Genomic DNA, 27318 nt, shown 5'->3' with positions numbered 1-27318 from the left:
AGCTGCACTTGCTCCAAGAGTCTCTGAGGACAGATGCTAAAGAAGCTGGGCATTCTCTGTGTCTGGGACACCTACTGACAACCGATCTCATCCTTTCTTGGAAAGAGCTTTTTACCTATTCAAAGCACTTCAGACCTCTTTATTACCAACTCAGGCAGAATAGCTGGTTAAATACAGCCTGGGGCATGGATGTATGGCATTGTGTTGCAATTGCTTCCCCAATATTTGCAAAGAGATTGCTTATCTATTATCCAGGTATTAGGCATCTCCCCCGCTTGCTTCTTCCTATAGACTACTATGAAGAACAATGCAGTCGCACTCAAAAGTCTTTTAACCCACTATACAAATATTCACCTTCATGAGCAGCTCAAGGAAAGTATTTACAAAACCACTACACCTCATATTCTGAGATTGCAACGCAGCATCTCCCTGCCTGCCTCCCAGCTATCAGCCCTGGGAGATGTGTGCCAAAGGTAATGCTGATGGAGGGAAAATTCTGCCGGTATGAAATGGGATGCTGGCACCTGGTCAGCACGGTGTTTACTCCTTGGTCAGAGCAGCTCAGCCCTGCTCGCACGTAGCACTGCTGTAACCACGAGAGGGTGAGGAGGAACTAAAGAGGTAACTCTCTCTCCTCAGCCAACCAGACCAATACTTGCAGGTGGAAACCTGTATTCCAGCTTCTTGCATTCCTGTAGCAGTGCTTTTACTGCAACTTCTGTACTTGGGGTACGGGCTGTTTGATTTAATGACACCACACGAGATGGGAAAGAAGTCCCTCCCCCTTCTCCCAGGAGTTAGAGACACTTTGCTCCTCTATTACAGTTATTAGAGTTCTAATAAATGAAAGCAAATGAAAACATAATTTTGGTTGGAATCAGACTCAAAGGAATTTGTAAAGGAAGGCAGAATCCTTTACAGCCTTGCTGAGGGCATCCCACCCAGGGTGAAACGGCATCTACTTCACGTCTACTCAGGGATTTCGTACAAGTTACTCAGTTAATTCCAGTTCTACTAATGAGCCAGAAGAAAGTCTCCAACATGAAGAACAGTTTCACTAGCTCCTCAGAAGAGGACACAAGCTAACACTCACAGAGGTTAGAACATTTTCCCAGCTAGAAGTCACTGGGGTTTGAGGCACAAAAGCATGAAGTACAGAGACTATGCTGCTACTACCAATGAAGGAACAAGGAAAGTCCTGAAAATTTTCATAAGTATAAACACTCAGTTTAGAGAATGTAAAACATCATATAAATCACCTGTGTGAATGTAGGATCTCAAGACAGAAACATTGATTTTTTTTCTCTGTAGGTCTCAGAGGGTTTGGTTCTGCTCTGATTAAAACAGCAGAAATCTTTGTTTTTCAAAGGGCAGACACATTCTTTTACTTTCCCCTCAAAGAACCCTCTGACTTTCACCTCCATTGTTTTTAGTCCAGCTTTCAACAATAGTCACTTAGTGATTCTTGGAAATCAGCAGTAAGTGTACAGCACTTCTATTTTTTTATCTCATTTTAATCTGTCCTGCCTACTGCTAGTGGGTATTTTTCATTTCTAGGCAAGTGTTTCCAGCTTCCCCTCATCTGTTCCATTCTGGAGTTGCTGTCCTTGCTGCTTCTTCACATTCGTGCCTTCCACTTGACATTTGTGTTGAGGTACACCTCATCCACATCACTGTCTCAAATCCAACTACTACCTGAAGCTTTTGTTTGCACAGACCAACAGTTCCCTAACATTTGCTGTCTCTTCATTAAATCCATCACAGGCCACGAGAGACCTCTTTTTCCCTTGGTTGCCCAACCCTTGAAATGAAGATTGCAGATAATTTGTAGAATTATGATCAACGGATACATAAATCAATAAAGAAATTTAGCTCAATGACCACCAATACTTTCCAAGCTAAAAACCAAAACAAACCAAAACAAAGTAGTAAAATATTTCACTGTTTATTTCAGTGTTTATCTTCTAGGTGTCTTTTTTGGCTCTCCATAAGAGCACAAACAGTTCAGATAACCATTAGTGCACAGAACAAGAACGCATCCATAAAATAAGGTACTCATTAACAGTAAATTTCAGAGTCCAGATTCCTTACCAATATGCCAAGAAAATCGAGATGAAGGACTGGCAGGAATTTCAGGCCTGCTGTATATATTCTTTTGTAATTTCTTTAAAGACGAGGTGGGAGAAAATATGCTTAGTTGTTTCTAAGACTCTTCAGAAAAAAGCAAAGTTTGCTTTGAAGTTCACAAACTTGCGAAGATTTTAGCTTGTGGCTGTTATACTGAACTGCTTGTTAAGTGCAGCAGGAACAATCTGTTGCACTATTAATTTAAAATATCTATATACCTGCACTGCTAATGATGCTGCCATTAAGAGGGAGTGCTTCCTTTAAAAGTCCTGATCCTGCAGTGATCTTCGTGTTGGCAAGTTAGGCACCAATCTGGAACTCGCAGCTGATCAGGCACCAAGCCTCTGCCTTCCCTCTTCCTTACAGTTTGTTTCCATCTTTTGCAACTTGTGAATTTCATGTCACCTTAGACAGTTCAGTTGGTCTCCAACCGATCACCCAGCTAATAGTAAAGCACGTTAATGAGAAGATGGTTGAGTTCACTCCCGTTTAGCTGATTTAGCCACATTAACCGCAACCACAGCAGAGCCCAGGCACCTCTGCCAGGGCTGCTTACAAACAGCAGCAACACCAGAAGCAGATATACAGACAAAATGCTCCAAGTAAGCAAAATATTTGAGAGTCACGTGGCACAGGAGAGGGTGCACAGTTGGGTGTGCGCTGTTCTGTCTGCAGACCCAGGTCACAGATCTTCAGTTCAGTTCAGCACTTTCTCCTCGTGCTGGGTTCACAGGCCATTCCAGAGAGGCATGGTATAGCAAAGAAACCATCTGTAGGGTGGTAATTAGCTCCTGGAATAAGAGACATAATTTTAGTGTCTATCTGTAGGTGTCAATTTGTGAGTTAATGGTCAAAGGCTACAAGCCATTCAACTGGCTCAAAAGTAGACACGTGTTTGGGCAGCTGGTCAGAGGCTCCCTGGAGACTCCTCTGAGGGTACAGATCAGATGTCCACTGACTACAGCTGGTGCAGTTTGAGGTGCAGTTGGCTGTCTAAGAAATCCATGCAGACCTGCCAAGGATGGCATACCAAGTTTGGAACTTCTTTACTGACATGGAACAGCAGTTCAAGTCCGGATGGGAAACCTGAGCACTTCAGATAGTGCTGGACACTTACATGTGGGGCAATCAAATCAAGCCTCTGGTGACTTAATCTGTGAGCTGAATCCCATGCTTACTTACAATAAAATATATAAGAAGTTTTAGGGCACATTAAGTTTTGTGGGGCACAGCAGACCTCAGAAAGACAGCAGAAGAGTGACCATAAGTTTAGTGGGTTTGAGAGGGGTGAATGCTCAGTGTACAATTAACCTTTATGATTGTTTTATATTTTCAAGGGTCACTTTAGTAGGAAAAGAACTGGAAATATCTTTAAAAGAATCTGGAAAGCTTAAACACTTTGAGAAGCACACAAACACAGGGAGCTGACACATCTGCGTGATGTGTCTCATATGAACTCCAAAAGCATTGTTTCTGAACAAGTAACTCTGGAAGATTCCATTACAGTAATTCGGACTTTGTGAGAATGAAATATAAAAACACACTTCCTACCACTGACAAAGAGACACCCTGTGCAACCGTGTTGCAGGGGATGTTGCTGCAGAAGGTCTTATGAGTGTTTATGGAGCAGAGAAAGGTGCATTCTGGAAAATCAGACAAAAGCTGCAAACCAAATTTGCTGGTCTGTAAAGCCTACAACCCTGCCAGAGATACTCAGAAGTAAAAGCAACTTTTGAACTGTATGTTATATGCAAGGTTGGTGCTGACAAGACTCAAATGGGACGGCAGAGACAGATCAGGCAGCTTCTCTTCTAGCTAGAAAGGTACCTCAACTGCTTTTGGGCGAAAGAGATCCCCAGTTCTGTTTCTCATTGGAACTGACTCCTCACAATTAAGGCTGGTCCTTTATTTGATGTTTACTCAGTTTACTGCCTTTCTGCATTCAGCATTGTCCACATCTGGCTTTGCACTTTGTATTTATTCTAGCCAATGTACGTTTATTCATCAGCTGTGTTTGTTCTAGCTATGGTTGAGACGGCAATTTCATTCTAAGTCTCCGCATGCCTTGATGGATACCGTACCTTTCAGCTGAACTTTCTCAGGCTTGTTCTCAGGCCAGAACTTACATTTTTTTCTGCAAGTTAGAAGAAAACACATAGTTCTTTTCAAACCCCCTCAAATTTAGATGTGAGAACACAGTTTTTTAACAAAAACACCTTTTGATACGAAGTGCTCTTTTTTTTTCTGTTTTTGAGTCCTTCCATTTTAAAGCAACTTAAATTATAGGCACAAGTATTTCTTCTAATGTTATCACAAATGTGAAAAGGGCACAAGACTGTAAGGAAAGGTAAGGTTTGTAAGGAGGAGGAACACCACCACTCCTGTTTGTGCATGAACTCCAATGGGAGGGTAAAGCGTGTGACTGTGAGAATGTTTAATGAGTCACATTTGCATACAAATGGTTACAAAGCACTCAGATGAGTCATGAAAATTCACATCGTTTCTAAAAATGAGTGGATATGTTAATGCAATGGTAAGGTTGAGATTTCAACTGAAGATAAGCAAAAATATTTACTGTTCTGATTTCAAAAGAGACTTTAGCTTCTGCCCATTATTCCTACTTACTACAACAGTGGATCAGATCTTGCCAGTATTTATCTAGCTAGAGCTTTGAATTTTATTTTGTGAAGGGAGGGTGGATTTTTCTAGTGCAATCCAACATTATTTTTCTTGCATTAATAGCAAAGTGCATTACATCTATATCACTTTTTATTTTGTGGCCACGATATCTGCTGACTTTCTTATCCTCCCTTCTAGACACAACGCTTAAAACAGAACAATGCAGCATCCTGAAGGTTATCAGAAGTAGGGCATGGAGCAGTGTTAACCCACTGACTGCAGAAGGCACTGCAGAGACAAGACCCTTCTCTTGAAGCTTTACCTCCTGCCTGCAGGAACCACTGAGGTGATAAAGCTTTTCATCACAAGCACGCAGGCAGCCTGAAGCAAGCGCTCAGTCGGTATCGGTGTCAGCTGAAGGAGTAACCGGACAGGATTTCTGGAAGTAAAAAAATCAGATGGGCAAACAGAAAGCTGGAGCAGTCTGGGGCCTGGAGTAGACAGGACATATATTCATGAAGGACATGTGGCAAAGAGGTAATAGCGATAGCTTATCAACAAGTCATAAACTTAAATTCTGTGTCCTAGTAAAAACAGGCACTTAGACTAGGATGGTCTAATGTGCTTTTCAGGCAAGTAAGGAAGGTGTCAGAGAGCTGGGCTTTGTGCAAAGAGGAAGACAGGAAGGAGAAAGAGCTACCGTTTTTTGGAAGAAGGCTTGGGTGGTGTCTACCTGAAGAGCTGTGTCAGGCAGTATTAGAGGGTGCTTGAAAATGACTTAGGGTGAGTACAGTCATCTGTGGCTATAATGACAAGAATTAAAAATAATAAATTACAAAAGTCAGTGCTGTTCATGTCCAGGACCCAGGAGACAAAGCAGCGGGCTTACTACAGCTTGCAGAGCTCACTCTCCATTACAAAATGCTTTATAAAAGCTAAGGTAATGTAACAAACAGCAGAAAGGACGAAGGATTTTTCTTTCTCTAGTACTAAATGCAGCAGCTAAACAACTCAGAAAGATGATTCTCATTGACAACTCTGCTCCCAAAGCAGCTGCCATAAGCACCTATCCATGCCACGCAAAACACTTTTATTGCTCTGGGAGAAGACATCACGTGAGGATGACAGGAACTAAGTACTGCCCGACTTTTGCATCTGTCATCCTCGCAAACTGCCTGATTTTAAAGCACGAGCAAAAATGGGAAGATAACAGCTTGTGTTTGTTCTGTCATCCCCCCACTTCAAGACCCCTGACGCACTGAGAGACAGACTGCGGGTCAGGTTCTGCTCTGCCCTGTTCTTTCTGTAGTCATTTACACCTGTACAAACTGAGTGGAAAACATGCAAAATGGTACCATTTTGTTTTGATAGTGTTTTACCCTCACTTCACAGGGGTGAGAATGAATAGACAGGGTGCAAGGCAGTGGAGAATCAGGGATTCTGTATATTAAAAAACAGCGCAGGCAGCCACAGAAAGTGTCAAACACCATACAAAAGGACTGTTCATGCATTCATGCTCAGCATCTGTGATCCGGGCAGTACAAACAGAAGTCAGTATCTTTGTGCTATGTGGGGCTTATAGGGTTTTGTTTATATAATTTAAAAATCAGCAGACCTGCAAGGCTGAATGTTGCAGGGTGCTTCGCAAACAGCAATCTCACAGCATTTCAGAAGCCTCCAGAGCATACGCTGAGGAATTCCCTTATTGTTGGAAGATGGTGAAGGCTATTGTCAGATGACTGATACTGGCTCTCTGCCACATGATGCTGGAGCTTACAGTTTTAATTAAAAACCCTAAAACAATTTGAAGAATTGCCTGTCTGAAGCTCTGATTAGCCAGGATGCCTGCCCCTTCCATACACAGTCAGGCAAGGAATAGCAACTGGGAAGGAAACCTTTTTGCTACTCCGAAGGGTTAAGATCTGTGGCTACATATGCAAGAAAGCCACCCCCCCAAAAACGGACCTCTGAAGCTGGGAGCCAAGATGTGTTAACACACTCTGCATCAGTCCCTTGGCGAAGCAGGAGACCTAAAGTCACAGATGTTTAAGAGTCATGAAGAATGAAGCATGGTGGCTGAAAGAGAGGGAAGGTAAGAGCCAGTGGAGCTGAGAGCTGCTCTTATCTTTGTCAGCTTCCAATGACAGCTGGTGATTACTGAAACGGCATTATGGCCTTGTCCTCCGCAGCAGGAAAGGGCTTGATAGTAAAACCACAGCAGAAATCATGTGAGCGTGTTTCCACATAGGCTGCCTAGAAAACAATTTAACTTCCACTCTGCCTGGCTATTATCAGCAGTGCCCCGTAGGCACCAGGGTCGAAGTGCATCTTAAGGAGTGATTTGAAGGCGAACAGCTGGAGAGAATTTTCCAGACCTTTGTTTCACGCACGGAGGACAGGAGGCAGGAAAGCATGAAGATAGCTGGGTGGGAAAAGGACTCACGCACGGCAGAGGCCAGCACGGCTGCCAGAGCAAAGGTCATGTGCAGCAACGCGCTAAGTTAATAGAGCTGGAAAGAATGGCTAAAGAGAGTCCTAGGAAAGAGCAAGGTTGTTTTTTGCCTGGAGCACAGAGGATGTAACGTGAGGTTAGTGGCTCCAGGTGCAGGTTTTCCTCTCTTAACTATCCGGTTTGAGAATTGATGGCATTTTTTGTTGTCTGGAAGAAAATCCCATGAATTCTGGGATTTTGTTCTGGTCTCCTCATACTGTAAGTATGCTTGAGAGATACTAAGCCGAACAGCCACTAGTTAAGCAGTTAAAGTTGGGCTCTGACAGGCTTCCCAAGCTGCTTCTGAATGTATTTGGCAAATAAATTCCTCCTCGTCTGCTAATTTCAGACTTTTAAAATAATTTAGCTCTCAAGTACATAACATAAAGTGATTATCTTGTTCTTCTTCACAGTCTGAGGGCAGAATCTATTTAGAACCTGAGCAGGCTGGCTACGTGCAAGTGGAAAGCTTTAGATAAAATTCACTTGCCAACCCAGAGCAGTGAAACAAATTCTGCTCTCATGGGCAACTGCTGTATTAGCCAAACACCAGTTACGACCCTCGTATACATTCACAGACACACCTGAAGCTGGATCCAAAGCTGAGAAGCGGATAGAGTCATGCTGGGTTTCACTGGATTTGCATCAGGCCCTATGTGCATAAAGCATCAAGACTGTTGAGTCTTCATCAAAGGAGCTTCCACGGCCTGTTTCATGTCTTACCCACAGCCACCCCCATAACAGCTGATCCACGCAGACAGCCTGCTTATTCTATACACAAATGTACATTTGCAGCTTATACATATGTACTTAACTCCACAAAACACTAGCAAAACAGCAGAAAAGAGAGCAATTGGCATACTGCAGATTGCTCCCTAAGACAATCTGCAAGGTGTGTTGCTGCTCTCAGTACAGAGCAGAGAGTATCATCTCCCCAAATGGCAATGCCGGTGCCAGGTTTCAAAAAGGAACATCTACATTATGGCAAAAAACACCCAGACAACAAAAAAATTACCAAAAACTTTCCCATGACATTTGTTTTTCCTTGACAGAATCTATACGAACACTATTGAAAATAAAGCAGAAGCTCACATTAAAAAAAAAAAAAAAAGACAAAACCATAGAAACAGAACATGGCCACTCTGTACCATATAATTTCTGTAAACATATCCCCAAATATTCCACAGAATTTTAACATCAGATATGTCTTTAAAGTGATGCTGCATCCTGTGTAAAGATCCTGTACCCCACAAGACACGGAATGGATACAGGAAGAATTCTTTTTCCCACCTTGTGAAACTTTTGAGGATTTCAGCAGTCTTACTATCATGCTTCAGAAGAAAACCAAGAGTATTCTCATGAATATTTTCTCAGGAAATTCTCAGAAAAGTGGTCTGATGTTTAAAAAGGCTGTTGAAACCAAAGGCTTCATAACCCGTTCTTCTCAGTTCAGACTGCAACTCCAAATTTCCGTTGCACCAGGGGAATCTCCCAAATGACCACTTCTGGAGTCTCTCTTACGTGAGTGTTATAAGGACCTCATCACACCAGTCTTGAACCTCTATCTCCCATAAGCTAGGAAATATATCTAGTTAGGGCTAAAATCACTGCAGTTTACTTCACAAGTTGCCCTGTCTGCAACAGGAGACAGAACTAAAGGAAACTTCTTCAGAAGCATTCACTTTCTGGACAGCGTTGCTTATTTTGGTTTGTCATTTCAAATGAAAGAAACCTAAAGCAACAAACAGAGATCTGAAACTTGAATTCTCCCTCTCCCCTGTTCCCCTTTAATCCTTAGACTTCCTTGTTCCAGGGCTCCAAGTGCTCATCCAGCTGTAACTGGTACTTTCTCTGGTCCTCCAGCCCCATCATGCTCAAGCCAACCAAGCCAGCATTGCCTTTCTTCTTCCCCTCTCCCTCAGCAGCACCTGGTCCCTGACAGTCACCACTGGCTCTGCACCACCCTGCGAGTTCCCAGCTGGAGAGCAGCAGCTATAAGCAACCTATGGGTGCTGAAAAGTTTACTGGATAGGAGACTGGAATGTCCCTGATTACAATGAACTTCTGCCACCCAGAATAATTTCCCACACTTACTAGCATATACTCTGTCCTACCGTCAAAAGGGATATTCCCTTTTCAAGGAAAAGAAAAAATAAAATGATATTCACTTTAAACTAATGGTCATTTGTGAAGCAGCTGACCAGAAAATGTACTGGTTAATAACTCCAGTTCTAGCTGCCAAGCTTGTGATAGATGGGACCTGTTACTTCAGAGTGCTTGGCATTTTCATTACACTTTAGATATTTAAGAACAACTCCCATTGACTTCCCATGTGGTAAACAGCCTTCTGACGAAAAGTCTGCTTTAAATGACTTGTCCATCATCTCACAAAAACACTTTGTGGCAGAGGCAGGGCTTGAATTAAGTCCTCCACAGCAGAATTCAGCTGTTTTGTGGGGGCGCCTTGCCTCTTTCACAACCCTTGGCGTATCTTCTACAACAACTGAGGCCGGGCTCCCGCAGAGAGCAACCTCCCTCACTAGGTTAAGTCGCACCTGCGCAGCAAACGAGTAAGAGGTCCTGCAACCAAAGATTACCACTGAACTATAGCATAGAAATGCACAAAGCTTACAACTACGAGCCTAGCAGTGACACACTGCGGCCTGAAAATCCCCAGTACTCCACAAGACCACAGCCAGAACAACTTCTTGGTGAAAGTGTATTAGTCACTGCTCATTTCCTCACTGTTGTCAAGTGTTTTAATTAAAATGTGTCGAGTCACACAGAAAAAAAGCTTGAAGAATTGTTGAGAAAGTCTGATAACCAACCCTGCCAAAGACCATCCACACAGACGTCAGGATGTCCAGCTAAACCACATGCTGGCTGAGCTGAGGACAGATGGACTCACAAGTCAAGGGAGCATCAGCGTGGAGTTAGAGTCTGTCAGACATCTGTACCAGGAAGAAATAAGTCACCACAGAAGCAAAGATTTTTTTCAATTGGCTGTAAATGGAGTTTTGAAAGACAGGCCTAGCTGCAGACATCAAGCAGACACGTGCCTTAAGTCAAGTGAGGTGAACCCCATTTCCATAGCCAAGAGACCTGTAGAGCTGTGACACGGAAGTCTCACAAAACTATTGCTACTGAAGTGAAAACAAAGTGGAGTGAGAAGGCAGGAAATTAAGCAACTGCAAAAACTCCAAATTTGACTGTTCAATGGAGAACAACTGAGATCCTCAGCTAGGTATAAACCAGCTGTTTCGTTCTGGCCCAAAGTATCCTAAAAAGTTTGCACGTTCTTTCCATGTTTTCAGACCTCTTGTCTCTGCTGGAAACAATAGCTTAAGGCCTTAGGTAATTTAATTTTGAGTCCATTCCCAACTACTTTTATATTGCCAAATTTAAACATCTTGGGTGCACAAATAGTTTCAGTAAATTGATAAAATAAGTAGAAGGGTTTTTCTACCATGTGTTTTGGAATCATTGAAGGCATTCAGCTGTATGGAGCAACTGACGTGAACAATGTGGTGGAACAGTCTCCAATTGTATTTGTAGCTAATAACCCATCAGGAGAACATATTACTTTAATTTTGCCAAACTGGAGACTTACTGCCCACCACTGCCTCCACAATCTAAATTTTGCAAAACGACTGGACGCAAATCTTTGATGAACCTTGATGAATTTAACATTATAAAAACACACAGCGTGCCTTTTCTTGCAATTTGCAAAGAATATATGTGCACCAAACTCAGAGAAGCACAAAAAAGCCACTTGCACTCCTGTAATCTGATAAGAAGGCTGGGTGACCTTTTGCTAATCTCTGATGAAACAATGAGGTACATATTTAGGATTAATCATGTAGTACACCTCAGCACTACTCCCTGTCATAAAAAATGAAAAACCGTAGCTTTTTGAAACTGAAAATTACATGCTCATCTCTTCAGGGCTAGGATTAAAGATAACATTTTTAAAGGCATCCAACCCCCATTTTTAGAAGTTAGAGACAGGTTTTTCTGAGTATGCAAGTGCATAAAATGCAATGTACACTTCATTATATTTTCCACAGTACATAACTTGCATTGATTTAAATAAGGAGCCTTTCAGCTTTACGAAAATCCTAGTTGCAGCCTCTTCTCATCTTCAGACATTTTAATACATATTTTTATGCAACTGTCTCCTTTCTTAAAAATAGTTTGTAGTGCCTGTAGTGACCAAGACTATCCACAAATGAAGTTTGCATGATAACATGTAATAGTTCCACACTTTCAACTTTGAGACACCCAGTGCCAGGATTCACAAATTAGGAGCACACATGAGCTTTAGGCGGTGCAGGCTCAGAGAAAGAGACACAACATCCAAGGACAATTCACCCAGCTCTCCATCTCCAGTCTCCCGACAGAGGGAATGGGACATGGAGCACGGTACAGAGACAGAACTCAAATTGCAAACTTTGATTACACACCTGATTTTTTAAGGCTAAAATCGGGTATAATGAATGAGAAAAATTAGTCATCTACAGTGGAGTTCACCTCAGTTGGCATCTACAAGTCAGGCTTCTGGTCGAAATTCATTGTCTAGCTTCTGTCAAGAATTGATGGGAAGCGACCGCCCCCAGTGAAAAGATTGGTTCCATCCAGAGAGAGGTGTCAAACAGGGACAGAATGAGTCACCCTCTGCAGGTGTCCCGTGTTCTCCCTTCCCACTGACTACAGAGAGACCAAACCTCTAAATAGCCAAGATAAGGTGAGATGAACTTCACCCTCAAGAATGGGTGAGTCTGCCAGGCCCAGCGTTCAGGCTTCTTGCCATCCAGGAATGCCTTTACCCCTGAGCTACAGTGTCAGGCTCCCTCTTGTTCGTAATCACTCTGGCCCTCGGAAATTTGCATCTGTTTCTTTACCATGGCAAGCTTGAACAGGATGGGTGTGTGTCCTCCACCAGCCTTATCTTTACTCTGGTTGTTAGGAGTGCTTTGTGAGCAGGAGGGAGTTTATATCACCTCTGATGAGGAGAACATTGAATCTGAGTCTCTCACTTCCAGGGCAAGTGCTCTCACGAGAAAAATTGCTTATAAAAAAGCTGCACTTTTTTTTCCTTCTCTCCTCCTGAACTTTCCAGCAGCTACAGCTGCTGCACTTTGTGCTAAACTCCGTGCTGTCAATGTGCATTTAAGCATCATCTGAGCACACCTCCTGGACCAGGCCTCTCAGGAGATTTAGACACATACCTATTTTCTGATTCCCAGGTGGGTTTATGCAGGCGACGCTCACTAAAAAAGTCAGTTTAACCTAGATAACGCTCATCCGAGGCCTATAAAGAAGCAGTTTTAACAGCCTAGGAAACTTCACTGGAACTCATGTGGTTCAGCAAGACCTCTGAGGGTCCACTTGCCTTTGGGACGCAGTGCAGACATTTTACTAAGCTGCACTTTCAGTATCCAAACTCCAACTAGAATTAGGCGCTCCTGACCACTGAAAATTTTGCTCTATATATTAATTATTATTAAAAGGACTGAGAATGTTCTGGGTCCCGTCCTAATATAACCAATAACAATGGTTTTGGTAAGGCACTAGATCAGTATTGCCCATTTAACATTACAAGGCTTTCCATGACATAACTGAAGTATTCTGACTGAAGTGAACAGGAAGGTGAGATTATAGATTCACCAACAATTAGACACTAGTTTCAGTACAGACTCAATTTCTCCTCTGTGTTCACGGAACACTATCACTAGGCAAGAACACACAGAACATACTATAAAAACACATCTGTACTTGAAATTATCATAATTTCACAATTTAAAAGGGAAGAGTGTGTTTAAAACCATACCTGGAATAGATTTCCAAAATCTTCTCCTACCAAGACAATTCCCAATCCTGCCTTTCTCCAGAAAAATTAAGCCAAGCATTTTGCTATTATATTCCCACAAATCCATACCTAAAAATCAAAGTTTTGCCAAGCTGAGAGGCTGAGGGGAGCTGGGCCAGCCAGCCAGATAACTAACAAAAGAACAAGCCCTCAGTTTATTCCCTACCGCATGCCAGATATGGTCAGTAACCTCCTGCCTGGGCCCTCTCTGTTTTCTATTCTAAATGGATTTTCCACAGAATTGTTGGGAAGTGCAAAATTTGCAACATTTTAGACCTATACTAATTTAAAGGTATCACTAGAAAAGCTACGGCAGATAAAAACCATCTGCTACATAACCCATGCACTAAGAAGGGAACTTGTTTGATCCCAGGTTTTAGCACAACCATGTAAGTTAGAGAGCCACCTTACTGGTTCACTGTAAGTACTTCTAGAAGACATGCTACGTAATCTAATTAAAACACAGACATTACATTCGTAGCAATTATCCCATAGTTAAAGTTTTTTTAAAAAAAAAAAACAAACAACAAACATGTCTTTGCATTTGAGTAGAGAGGTAAGAGTTAATACATGGATTTAATACACCTCACACCAGTAACACTTACTATGCCTGAGAGATGCTGCGTTCAGGAAGATTTCATGGCAGTATTGTTCAAGTAGCATCAGGTACGCAACAGCCCTTTGCAGGTGGCAGTTTATGTAGAAAAGCCTTCAGGGCACTGGTCCTACTTACAGAAGTGAGAAATCCTGCAAAACAGTAGAAAACATTGGAACGGAAATGTCTGAATTTGGAGTTGATATAAATGTCCTGGCAAAATCACACAATTCATGTAGAAACACCCCTCTTTGCAGGGTGGTGCTGGAAAATATAGTTTGAGCAAAAGACATTCCTGTAGAAGAGCGGAGTTTGGGAGTGTGACCATAAAATGATAAGCATGTCAAAACTGAACCAGAACAAAGGCCTGTCAAACCTGTAGTCCAACACTTCTGGCCAAAAAGCAGAGTTTAGGAAAATGAGAAAATATATATGTTTCATCATAATACTTCCCAAGCCTCCAACAACACACAGCTTGGGAATCAAACAGCAGCAGATGAGGGGTGTTTAGAAGTGGGGATCGAGGGAACGATAACTGCACAAAAGTAGCGTTATTCAAAAGCATAGTGGGGGGAGAGAGATGAAAATGAGATCTTGCAGTTGGCAGATCTGTGGCATTTGAAGATAAGGCCCAGAAAAGAATGGGGTTTGGAAATGGGACTGGGAGAAGGTGCATCCATGTGTTCCTTGAAGAACACAGAGGGGTTCACAGTGTGGTGGGTTCAAAGCAACACTTATCCTCTTGGCCAAGTGAGGTACCTGGAAGTGGGGGGAGAAGTGCTGCCAGCCCTGCTGCCCTGAGAGGTGCCCCGAGAACCCTGCCATGGGCAGCACGGGGCGCTGGGAAGCAGGACTCCCAGCAGCACGGCTGTTCACAAAGAGCCCCGGGAGCACGGAGATGACGCCTTGCTGCTGCTCTGGGGCTGCCCACGCCTACAGGGCACTTCCCAGCACAGCAGTGGTGTCCCACGGCGGCTCCGTGCCACCAGGACCAGGCCAAACCATGGTTAGTGGTCACACACAGCCATATGCGACGGGCATGTGGCAGAGGGCCACAGCCATGTCCCTGTGAGCCTGTACTGCAGCAGCGGGGACAGGGGCAATAAGGAGGGCCTGCAGGGCACAGAGCTGAGCACTGAAGCAAGGGCAAGTGGAAATAAAATTAAAAAACAAAAAAAATCCCTTCCCCCAAGGCAGCTGCAGAGTGCGATGAAACCCCCTTTTAGGCACAATCAGCCCTGAGCATCTAGGCAAGGATGAGGTGGGTGCAAAGTGCACCGGGAGGAAATGTGTCAGCTGCAGCATCTGAGAGCAGCAGAGCAAACTCAGACGGGAAATGAGCTTGCAAAGTGCACCCAACAAGATGATCGCGGGGATAAGTTGCTTCTATGGAAACTGCAGCCCGATGAACCAAAAAACATTTTGATGGCAAAGTTTTAGCAGGAGCCGGCTCATGGCTGGTTTCAGCTACATTCCCCACCCCCTAAAGAAAAAAAAAGGAGAAAAAGCTGCACAATGTGTTTCTTGTTATGGACAAAAAAAAAAAAAAAAAAGGGACACAGGTTTTTTCCTGTATGGGCTACATCATATTAAGCTGTAAGTTTAGTTCTGGACAAACAATCTCTTGTTGCATCTCTGGGATGGAGGTTAATGAATTCCCACAGATGATGTTGGCCAAACAGTGGTCGGCTTGTGACTTGATTTCCAGCATCATGATGTGAGGGGATCAGTATAGAAAAGCACTTTGAAGGGAAGAGGCTGCCTACAGCAGGATTGTTTCTACAAGCTAATTGTACTGAGTGCAGCTGCACAAAGCTGGATCAACAGTAATAGAAGGCGGCGCAGACTTCCTGACGCCAGCCCCGCAGAGCTCCCACCAACAGCCTGGCAATTCCAGATTGTTTTCCAGACCTTATCTCTCCCCCAAGTTTTTTTTTTTTTTTTTTTGCTTCTCTTTCGCCCTTTTTTTTTTTTAATTTTGTGACCGGAACAAAAGTAACAGGAAAATCCTTTGTGAAAGTAGAAAATGCTGTTACAGATCGGTGCCTTTCGCAGAAGTTGTAACTAAATATTTTGCATGCATTACTCTCCCTCCCGCTCAAAAGAAAGAAAGAAAAAAAACCCACCACACCACCCAAACCCCAAACTTCTAAAACTTCTTTCTTTGAATGAATTGGAAACGTGAGGCAAACAAAAGGGGCCGACTAGTTAAAAACAACCGGGTTTAGCAAGGTATTTCACCTGGTACATTGAAAACTCCTGTATCTGAGCATATTCGGACACCCCACTCGGATAGGTTGGATGGTGTCAATGACTTGGAAACGGGCCAATTTTAACAGATTTTTTTTTTTTTTTAAAGTCGGGTTTGATGGCTTAAATACACGGCAATTAAAACCATTTACATTATTACTAGATGGTTTAGATAAATAAATTTAACTAGAGGCACGGGATAGGGCGCGCGTAGGAACTCGCCGGTCCCTGACGGTGGCGGGGGGGAACACAGCCCCCGGGCCCGGCCCGGAGCCCTGTTGGTCCCCCGTTTGTCACGCACCGGGAGCCCCGGCCCCAGGGACGGCTGCGTGGCCCCGGGACTGCTCTCAGGAGACCTCAAAAAGCCAGAGCGCAGGCAACCCCCATAAAAAGGGTGCTTTTTCCTATTTTTTTTTTTCTTTTGGGGGGGGAGGGTGAACACAGGACAGAAATTCCCCCTTTCTCTCCGCAGCGCACCCGGGGCAGCCCGGCGCGCTCATTCCCGCCCGGGTCGCGGCTCTCGGCCCCGCGGAGCAGCCCGGCGCGGGGCGAGCGGCGCTGGGATCTCTCCCGCGGACGCGCTCCCCCCCAGGTCCCGTTTTACTCTTTTGCCCGTTTCACTCTTTTCCTCCCCCCTTTCCCCGGGCGCCGTCACCACCACCCCCCCGCAAGCGGAGCGTCCGGCGGCGGCCCCCGCTGCAGGTGCGCCCGGGAGGGGGAAGCGGGGCCGGGCCGCCGCCTGCCGCCGCCGCGGGCGCAGCCCCGGTCGCCATGGCAGCCGCCTGAGCGGCGCCGCCGGGCCCGGGCGGCGCGGGCGGGGGGGGCGGCGGCGAGGGGCTGATGTCACGGGGCTGGCGCCGCGCAGTCCGGGCCGGCCCCGGGCGCGGGGCGGGGCGGGGCGCGGCGCCCGGGGCGCGGGGAGGGGGAGCGGGGGCGGCCGCGCACCCGCCGCCGCGCACCCGAGCGCTGCCGCGGGCTGGCGCCGGGGGCCCCCCACGGCGGGACGGCCCGCACCCCCCCGGAGCGGAGCCCTGGGTTTGTGGTTGGCGGCGGAGCTGGGGGTGTGTGGGGGTGCGGAGGAGAAAGCGGCACTTTGTGCATGGCGAGCGGCGACGGGTTCCGAGCAGATGTTTGCGCGGCGTTTCGGGGTTGGGAACCGGCTGTAAAATCCCGGCTGAAAACAAGAGGCGGACGCGGCTCCCTGAAGCACCCGCCATCCCGGGGGCCCGTCCCGCCTGGGACGAGCCCTGAGATCCCGGGGAAGAGCCCCGAGGAGCCGCTCGCAGCCCCGCTGATTTCGGGGGTCTCCCCAGCTGCCCGCGCGTCTCCCCGCCGGGGCGCGGGCAGCCGGGCTGCCGAGCCGGAGCAGTGGCATGTGTGAGAGCGGGGAGCCTGCAGAACCGGCGGGCCGCTGCCAAGGGTTCAAAGAGCAGAACCGAGGGAATGCCATGTCAGAAAAGACTCTTCGCCCCTTGCCGGGGGGAGCGGAGCTTGCTTACTCGCAGGCTATACTCTTCGTGAAAAACGCGCACATGACAACCGTTTGGTTACAGAAAAATAACCAGTTTAGCCTCTCCTCGCACAACTTCTCAGTGTCCTAAAAAGCATGTTAAGCCCTTAGTACGGAAAACCGAAACCACTTGCAAAGGGGTCCTCTGCAAAACCGGGACGGACGTTACTGTAAGCCTGCTGCGCTGTCCAAGAATGACAAATAATGACAGGAGAAGTCTCAACGTACTTGTTTACGTTGGCTATTATTATACCAAAAACAGTGTCAAAATTTCTTCCACTGGTGTATTCATGAGCCAGAAACCCAAGCTCGGTGAAGGACTAAAACCTGTGGCAGCAGACCAAGTACCAGTTGAGATTTTAATGATGTGAAGGACTTAAGTCGCTCTAAGTGATGATTTTAATCGAGTCATTAATTGACAGGGTGGGATTTTTTTTAATTATTTACTCTTTTTAACTGCACTTGAACAATGTGTTTGTCTTCCTATCAGACTGAATGTCGAGATTCACCCTTCGCATTTCAAACGCGTTGAATTGTGTTCCGGCCAGCCTGCCCACCGCCTACAGTCATCCCCCCTCCCCGAGAAAAGCCCCGGGGCAAACACCCCGGGGTGACAGTCGCCAAAATGTCCTGCTAGAGAATAGCCAACCACCAGCTCAGGAATGCCACGTTAATTGGAAAAAAATATTGATCCAGCTCTCCGCAGCTTTGTCTCCAAGTGTCTGCAACGTTCCTCCCCCACAGCCCCAGCTCCTTCAGTGTAGCTATGCAACAGCAGCGCAGATAAACCCAGTGTTGGTCTGCTTTTAATAGGTATGACTGACAGCACAGCCCTCACTGATTTTGTGGATCTATGCCGTTACTACGTTTTTGTTTGCAGTGAACACTGAAGTAGTTTAAGCATCCAGGTGGTTATTACAGAATTGCTGCGTTTTGTGTAGAATTCCATACATATCAATTGCATATGTAAGTCCACACTTCTCTAACTTTCCTCAAGGTAATATGTGAAAAGACGGGTGGAAGTTATGTCGGTATGTTATACAGCATAAGCAAACTATGGAAAAATATAATGGGGTTAAAGTTTAAAAAAATCCAAGTTGCTTCTCCAGCTAAATAAAAAAACCTCAACTTTTTCCTCTGGAGTGTTTCTGGAAGAGGTTTAATTGGCTGCAACCAAAAGCTGCAAAAAGTACAGCGGGTAGTAAGTATTTGCATTTGTCACCAGAAACAATCTATGCATAATTAATGACAGTACTGTGTCACAAGCACTGATAGGGTGCAGATGAGCAGCCGTTCAAGGGTAATACATGTAAATGCACTTCCAATATGCACATTTGCTTAATGATCTCCAATTAATAGCATCATCTAAAATAGCCCTGTCCTCGGGAAGCCGGGAGCGAACAGTGACGCCTGACTCCGGCAGGGCTCTGGGTGTCCTGTGCTCGGCAGGGCAGAAAGCTGCAGTTGGTTTTACAGTTTTATTTTATCGTTATTTTTGATGCTTACACGCCCTTGCTCACATCTGCAGCCCGAAGTGCTCCGCCGCTGACCCGGCCGTCCCCTTGCACTGCCGGTTTTTATTTTGAAAACCCGCTCGATGCTCTGCCTCACAGTGAGTTTTAGGAAGGCTCAGCCCCTCGCTACAGCCCGACCCGGTTGCCCCGCACTCCGCGCCCCTGGCTCCGGCACCGCCGGCCCTCACAGCTGCTGTGCGGGCTTTCAGCCGGCGGCGCTCCGTGCCCCTACAGAGAGGCGAGCAGCGGAGGGACACCCACCGCTCCATAGGAGAACGAGCGCGGACTAAAGCGCCAGAGCCGCGCTCCGGTCCCCGCACAGCGCTGCCCCCGAGGCCGCAGCCCCGCTCCCTCCCGGCAGACCCGACTCCACCGGGGCGGGGGGGGGGGCGGGGGCCGCCGACTATTTACTCCCTCAGCTGTGCGGCGCGGCCACGCCCCCAGTCGGGATTGGCTCTCCAGGCGGAAGGCCCGCGCAGCCCCCGCGCTGTCCGCCCCACCAGTGAGGGCGCCCCGGGGTGATGGACGTGCCGGCGGCCGCCAATGGCAGCGAGCGCGGGCCGGGCTCGGCGGCGGCGGCCGTATAAGAGGAGGCCGCGCAGCCCCGCGCCTCAGTGCGAGCTCCGGCAGTGCGCAGAGGGGAGGCAGCGCCAGCGCTCCGCAGGCTCCGCTCCCGTCCGTGGAACCGCGCTCTCCGCCCGCCTGCCAGCATGAAAGCCTTCAGCCCCGTGCGGTCCGTCCGGAAAAGCGGCCTCTCGGAGCACAACCTGGGCATCTCCCGCAGCAAAACGCCGGTGGATGACCCCATGAGCCTGCTTTACAACATGAACGACTGCTACTCCAAGCTGAAGGAGCTGGTGCCCAGCATCCCGCAGAACAAGAAAGTGAGCAAGATGGAAATCCTGCAGCACGTTATCGACTACATCCTGGACCTGCAGATCGCCTTGGACTCGCACCCCAGCATCGTTAGCCTCCACCACCAGAGACCCGGGCAGAACCCTTCCTCCAGAACTCCTCTGACCACCCTCAACACAGACATCAGCATCCTCTCGCTACAGGTAACCGCCGGCCCCTCTGCCCCCGGCGCTCCGCCGACCTCCAGCGTGGGGTTACAACTAGAAATAAATGTCTTTCCTCACGGCAGAGCGCGGTGGCCGCGGCGGGGACGGGGCGGGATGGGATGGGATGACCCGGCTCTGCAGACGCCGTGCGGCAGGGGGGAAGCGCCCCGGACGGTTCTGTCCCGCTTCCCCCGGTCCCGGGCCCCTCTCCTCACACCTGTGCTGTTTTTTCCTCGCAGGCGTCCGAGTTCCCCTCAGAGCTCATGTCAAGCGACAGCAAAGCACTTTGTGGCTGAATCGAACGGTGAGTGCAGTGCCTCTTCTTTCGAAACTTCGGAGGGAAAAATAATAAGTGTCTCCCTGGGGAAATGGGAGGCGTGATGGTCATTTCTAAAAATCGTCTTAAATTCATTAGGAGATGTCTTTATAATAAGAAACTAAACTAGTAATTAAGTCTTGCAGTCCAACGTGTATTTTGTTGCTAAGGTTCATTAGGCAGCACAGGCTGCTCTGATACTGCTCGCTCCTTAATGCAAATTCTCTTGTTATCTGTTCTTAGAGTCTTAACTTCCCAGGCCAAAGTAACTGATTAAGTTGGGAATCTTGGCACAATTCCTCAGATTCTGTGATGTGGGATTGTCTGCGCTATCAGTTAAATAAGTGACTGCTTTTAATCAAGTAATTTGCTGTAAGAGGCAGACTGGCGCCTCTGAGCATTGCGTTTACAGAGATCTAAATAGAGATTGGACTGAGAATCCTCTTTTTACCCTTTCCCTTGAGTGTAAGTTATTTTAATGTTCAGTTTGTGCTCTGGAGAGCGAGTGTGTGAGCGTGTATGTGTTGCATCTGGACGCCAGGGTTTGCCCAATCTCTGAGTGTTTGGTTAAATGTTCAAACTGTGGCTTCCTCTCTGGCGCCAGTCTGTCCGGATCTCTGCCCTGTTAGCATTCTCCTAAATATGCCTCTTTTCAATCTCTTGCAGGTGTTCCACTGATGAGATTTTTTTTTTTTTTTTTTTGCACAAGAAAATGGCTACATGATCTCTTTTTTTTTTGAGGTGCTGAATTTATTTTTCAGCTGTATCTGGAGGGGAAAATCCACATCTAACTAAAAGGACCTTTTAAAATTAATGAAGAAGAAAATATCAAGATTGATCTTTATCCTCTCCCCATTCTGCAACTTGGACTGAACCTAGTTATTTATGAAGAGACTCTTAAATACCCTTTCCCTAGTTGGAAGGCTTCCTTTATATACTATTCCCAACGTGGGGAGCGAAACAAAAATCTCACAAGGAGTTGCCCATTTTAAAGCAGACTTTGCCTTTTTTCCAAAGGTGGAGCGTGAGTACCAGAAGGATCCAGTGTTCAGTTTTTTTAGGAAAGTCTGTGGTCAAAATTACCTTTTTGACACAAACCTAGGACTGAATGCTGTGTATATATTTATATATAAATATATATATATATGAGTGAAACGTTGTGAACTCTTTAATTAGAGTTTTCTTGTATAGTGGCAGAAATTTACATTTCTGCAAAAAGTGTAATGATGTACTTAATCATGCTAAACTTTTTATAAAAGTTTAGTTGTAAACTTAACCCTTTTTATACAAAATAAATCAAGTGTGTTTATTGAACTGATTGCTTGCTTTATTCTTTGGGGACCAACTGTTTGCTGGCTTTGATTTATGTTGTGTTCTGTGGGTTGTTTTTTAAATACTTATTCATTCTGTTATGACTACAAAGTAAAAATTCAAGTATGTAGAGAACATAAAGAATAAAATTACCTGAATAATAACTCTTGTAACTTGCAAAATCTTATTTGAGTGTATATTCCAAACAAAGTGCTATGTCTGTGAACACTGTGAAAAGGAACAAGAAAAGTAATTTATGACAGAGGGGATGCTACTGACAAAGTGTTTGGAAACATACAGAAAAGCAGTTAATCCTGAGACATTTCCCATGGGCTGCTGACTTTCCCCCCCACCCTTATAGATTATTTTGTTCTCAGTAGTAACAGCTCAGATCTGTTAATTTGGTTTTAGAATAATCACTCAGAATTAAGGGCTGTGGGTGGTTATTAGTCCCCCAACTATTTTCTGTAGAAAGGCTTTGAATGTGAGAGTTGGTGATGCGTTAACATGGGATCTAGAATGATGAAGTGACTGTTGCCTTTCCACACTGGAATGTTCATGCTTCCATGCAATATTTCAATGAAATGGGGTTTCTAATCAGTTGCAGCTTCTCTAAGATACTGAGAACTGAGTTAAATCGCTGTTGTGTTACTGATTAAACTTTGGCTGCTCCTAAAGGGACTCTTTCTCCATAAGAATTAAATCAAGTTTGAAATAGGAGTCTAAATTCCTGAAAGCCAGTAACAGTCTCTTAATTCTCTTTTGCCCCCAGAAGCTCTGCAATATCACTTATTCAAGGGACACTCACCCTAGGAATGTACCCTATGAATCCACTGTAAGTACCACTGTTCATTAGCTCTGTTTAGTTGTCATAAGACAGTGGATGCAGGAACTATGCCTTATCAGATGATGTTCTAATTTAAGCTCACTTATGAACTTGCCTAAAATGGGAAGTTAAGCTTTGAGTCCTACATATGAATTGAAGAGAATCACTTGGAATGGGAATGAAGCGTCCTGATGCTGCGGGTGAGTGCAGGTCTCTGGCAGGCACTACGCTTTGGGCCTGAGAGCGCACATTCTGGGTTTCTGTGCTCTGGAGACTCTTAGAGTGAAAGGCAGGAGCCTCACCTGGGGCCACTAACACTTTCACCAGCAAACAGGTGCGTGGGTGGTGCTCTGGGGCAGCAGCAGCTGCCTTTCCTTGCCCTTGACACCAAATCCATCCATGTAGGCTGGGAGAAAGCCAGCTCTGATCTCTTAATACAGAAGCTGCCCTGCCCAAGCAGCAGCGCACCCTCACAGAGGATCAATGCGATCATAAGGCAAGAAGGGTTAGCGAAAGCGGGGGGAGGGTGGGACACAGGGCCAAGCTGATCTCCTGCTTCTCCCCGTGCCCCCAGCCCCGCAGAGATGAGAGAAATCTCTCCATGGAGCAGCACTGGCGGGGCCTCCTGCGGCCAAACCTTGCTACTGTCCCAACACCCAGCGCACAGGGGCTGTTCCAGCTCAGTGCGATGAACATTTAACCCTGACAGCCCAGTAGTAAAATATTTCATCGCTACAAATCAGTACACCTCGGTCCCTCAAGTACTCCTTTTTGCGTATATTTTACCTAATTCTGAACTGCAGCACACGCAGGGTTTTAATCACAGAATTGAGATCTTTGCTCTTCCAAACCAGTAATGATCTAATGTAATCGTTACCCCAGTTCTCCCCCAGAACTAACTTTTCATCCTGTTGTTGATTTTAGGGTGAGACCACAGTAAGCATCACTTTAAACCCCCAGTTTACTTTAAGACATTAAAGAACTGCAACAGTCAGATCATTGTAACTATTTTAGGATCAACCCCTTTAGAAACTAAAGCATCTGCACACTGATATTTCTTAGCTACAGGATGATTAACGCACTTGTAGAATGAAAACAATTTCCTTATCATACATAGCCAAAAGAGAAATTCACAATTTACAAGGCGTGGGGAGCTGAGCAGGAAAACAAACAAACATGTTTTAAAAAATGTAAATTAAGAAAAAAAAAAAATTTCCTCTTTCAGGATTAACTAATTCATTGTCTTGACAATGCATTCCTATGATTAGAACTAGGGGCTTAAGCTGGGTGCTCTACTTAGAGATTCACTCTGGTTTTGTTCTTAAGATTTTGCCATTCAAAGATAAACAGCAAGGTCAAAGCTGAATGGCCAAAGTCTTAATATTAATTCTTTAAGTTTCCTTGAAGATGTGTGATTTCTTGATTCGATAGCATTGTCTTTTTCTCTCCAGAATACACTAGAAAAATGTGTGGAGTTTTCACCACTTTCCCTGGCTCATTTACTCTGCCTCTGAACACCGTTGTTGCCAACAGTCCCGTTAACTGACTAGCTGAACACCGTATATCGAGAGGACCCATACTCAGCTACATGGTAATAAAATAGTTCTGGCAACAATCATATTTAAACACTGTAAAAATCTTATCAAGTAGTCGCAGCATGAAAGTTGCAAATGCACCTATAGACAACTCCCCACAGGAAAAATAAATAAATAAGAGATCGAAGGGGACTTTCCCCTCCAGAAGAGCCGTTTCCAAACCTGGCTTTGCACATGTATTGCCCTTAACAACACACAGACCTGCCCGAGCCGTGAATGTGCACCAAAATGTCTCATTTGGATTTTCAGGGAACACTTTTGTATCACAAAGCATGTGATGCACACGCAGTGCTGGTGACCTGTCCCACAGCAGCTCACACACCCGGGTGGTACAAGTCCCTCCGGTCCACCCCCAGCTACGGGAAACGCAGCGAGCAGACGCCTTGGTTTTGTTTACCCTCCCCTGGGAAAACAGCATTGTGTCTATTGCACTGAAAATATTCATAACCCACTTGAAGAGCCGGAGCCAATATTGTGACAGCCGCGCTCCGGGGCCGCTGCGGCAGCAGGTACCGGAGCCGCCCCCCGCCGGCGCCCCAGCGGCTGCGTGGAGAGCGACCGCCCCCTGCCGGCCCGGCCCCGAGCAGCACCCGCCGCTCCCCCGCGGGAGCGGCGCCCAGACGCGCTTTTAAAAGGGTAAATCGCTCGATTCTTTACGTTTTATGCATAACAATCAGGGCACGGGTCTTCCGCGGATTATTTAAAATCACATTGCACAGCTACATCTGGGAAATGATGTTTTAGCTAATTCAGCTCTGCTATAGAATTTCACTCAAGAAGTGAAGTGGTTTGTAAAAATCTGAAGAGAAAGTTGTATTGAAATAATAAATGCTTTGCTTGTACTGTTACGGGAAAAGCACCTCTTGATTAGCACTGGTTTGTATTTGACTCTGGAAAGTAAAACATGTTCACTAAACAATCTCGTATGTGCTTAGGATTCCCCTGTAAAACAGTTCTCTCTCTGGATCGATTCACACAATGTGGAAAAGATAAAATAACTTACTAATGAGAATTTTATTATTTGTGAGTAAGCATCTCATCTTGTTTACCACTGTCCTTGGTTACTTATGTGCAACAAGAACTGATTTGCAGAGCTTCTTCTGGCAGCTGTCAAGAAGAGGGATAACCGAATGCAACTGTCGCGTGACAAAAGACTAAGTGAACTATATAAATGATGGTATTGAATTTTGTTCAGAAAATGTTTTCGCAAATGTACTCTTTAAAACTATTGTTTTGCAAAAGGATCAGTATTTTCTGATTCTACAGATAAATGAGGATGTTTGATCTTTGAAATCCAATTTGTTTTATCCAGATTACCATTTTCCTCTCTATAGCAGCCATCTAAGTTATCGTCATTCTGAGGTGTAAGAGCCAAATACAAACACTATTTCAATAAAACAAAGCACAGCAATAGTCACTGATTGTGTGAGCCACTTGCTAGAGTAAATTGAAGGCGGAAACAAAACAGGAAACAAACAAATGCAATTACTTTTGGAGTCAATCATAGTAACTGAGACTACAATCAACTCCAAAAGTAGTGTTCCAGTTGGTTGCTTACCTTGAAAAAAACATTAAAAATGAGGGGACACGGAGCAAAGACTGTAAATAAGGGCAAACTGAGAAAAGTTAATTGCACAGAAAGTGCTGCAGTGGACTTACTGCTGCTAGCTGCCCTAGAAGACGGCCCTTTATTTGCTGTCTATACTCACAGGAATGTGATTAATGAGTAGATAATATGACATTATATGAACTTACAGGACCTATCCAGATTTGAAACAATTTAACTAACTACATTACTTGCCAAAAAGGAGTACATCGTTATAATTTCCAGTAAATATCCCCACAAATTACACCATGTCTGTGGCAAACAGTTTTATGAATAGGTCAGGTATTTCTACTTAAAACTAAGAGCCTGAGCCAGCTCTTAAGTTTTAGTACTGATGGCAGAACTTCAAAAGCTCACACAAAGCTTCTTTTTTTTTTCTTTTTTAATAGAACCGGATTGTAAATCCGCTGATTTTCTCTTTCATTTGGAAGAGAACAAAATATTTTGATACTTACCATCTTGTGTTTGACCAGCCACAGGACCAGCAGCATCTCCTCACGGAAGCCACCTCGAGCAGACTTCTGGCTGCAGCAGCTGCTGCCTGGGGAAGGGTGTGAGACCAGAGTTAGGTGGTGCTTCCTCCATGTACTCCCAGCATCTCCCCTTCTCCGAGAACAGCCTTCCTGATATTTTTTGCATGCAGATTCACTTTGTTGTACTGTTTTGTCAATACAGAACTTGAATATCCTGTAGGATATCCTATACCTGTCATCTGATTTTTTTTCTCATCCTGAGGAGAGGTGTAGTGCCCTGAAGGGGGAGAGAGAGGGCACGAAGAAAAGGTGAAGACAGAGACAATACAAGACTAAATATCTCCTGCATATTAGGCCAAGATCAAAGCAGCATATCTTGCCTTAGAAAGGCAATGAGGTTGAAGTTTGGGTTGTGTTTTCAGTTTTGGGCAAGTTTCTTTCACTTAGACTAGAGAGCTCAGCCTGACCATCTCACTCGAGCAGAAAGTTCCTTACAACCCACAGAACTGAACTGATTTAACTACATCTGACAGCAGCACCCCCGGGAAATGCAGTGTACTAGCCAGACTTTGGAAGTGTCCTTCAGCCACATCCTCCACAAGCTCTCTGTGATATTTCAGAAATTTGTGCAGTACTTGAAGAGAAGGACTCAATGATCTTACAGGTCTTTTCCAACCAAAATGATTCTATGATTACAGTCTACTGGAAAACAAGGTAGGGAAGAGAGAATCCAGGAAAGCTTGTGCTCACAACAGATGGTGGTGCTGAGATACTCGGCTGTAACATACTAATTCACATATAAACTCGTACAACATCAGAAAGGCACAGAGATTTACCCCATTGGAAACGGGAGAAAATTACACTCATGGACATTGTTATGCAGGAGGTTAACGGCAAGAGATGTGGAAGGTGACAGAAGACACCGAGCTTCCATTTGTAAAGGGAAGGAGAAATCTGCTCCCAAAGCAAGAGCATGCAAAGTAGGCCAAGAATATGAACATATAGATTTTTTTTAAAGTTCAGGTTCAGTGTCAACATGAGTTAATATACAGAAATAAAGTGATGGGAAGGGTATTTCAGAAAAAAATGGTTAAGCTACATTTCATAGCTTCTTGGAAAAGTATCTCACTTGTGCTTTCATATTTCTGCTCATAA

At 45.3% G+C, this 27318-nt stretch overlaps 1 protein-coding gene and 1 long non-coding RNA gene across 2 annotated transcripts; one reads left to right on the top strand and one right to left on the bottom strand.

The window, feature by feature from the left end:
• Positions 1-1931: 1931 nt before the first annotated feature.
• Positions 1932-26933, bottom strand: LOC110362102 (uncharacterized). Its single transcript, XR_002419155.2, has 5 exons — positions 26146-26933; positions 13712-13853; positions 5069-5185; positions 4209-4261; positions 1932-2918 (listed from the first exon to the last, which is right to left on the bottom strand). It is a non-coding gene; the product is annotated as an uncharacterized LOC110362102 (long non-coding RNA).
• ID2 (inhibitor of DNA binding 2) lies at positions 19568-21827 on the top strand. Its single transcript, XM_005506815.4, has 3 exons — positions 19568-20033; positions 20276-20340; positions 21019-21827. The coding sequence occupies exons 1-2, from the start codon at positions 19686-19688 to the stop codon at positions 20330-20332; spliced, it is 405 nt and encodes a 134-aa protein (XP_005506872.1). The 5' UTR covers positions 19568-19685; the 3' UTR covers positions 20333-20340; positions 21019-21827.
• Positions 26934-27318: the final 385 nt, after the last annotated feature.

Source organism: Columba livia, chromosome 3 (assembly GCF_036013475.1).
Source record: "Columba livia isolate bColLiv1 breed racing homer chromosome 3, bColLiv1.pat.W.v2, whole genome shotgun sequence".
Lineage (NCBI taxonomy): Eukaryota > Metazoa > Chordata > Aves > Columbiformes > Columbidae > Columba > Columba livia.
Note: the sequence above shows the minus strand (reverse complement) of the source record. Positions and strands in the feature narration are given on the sequence as shown.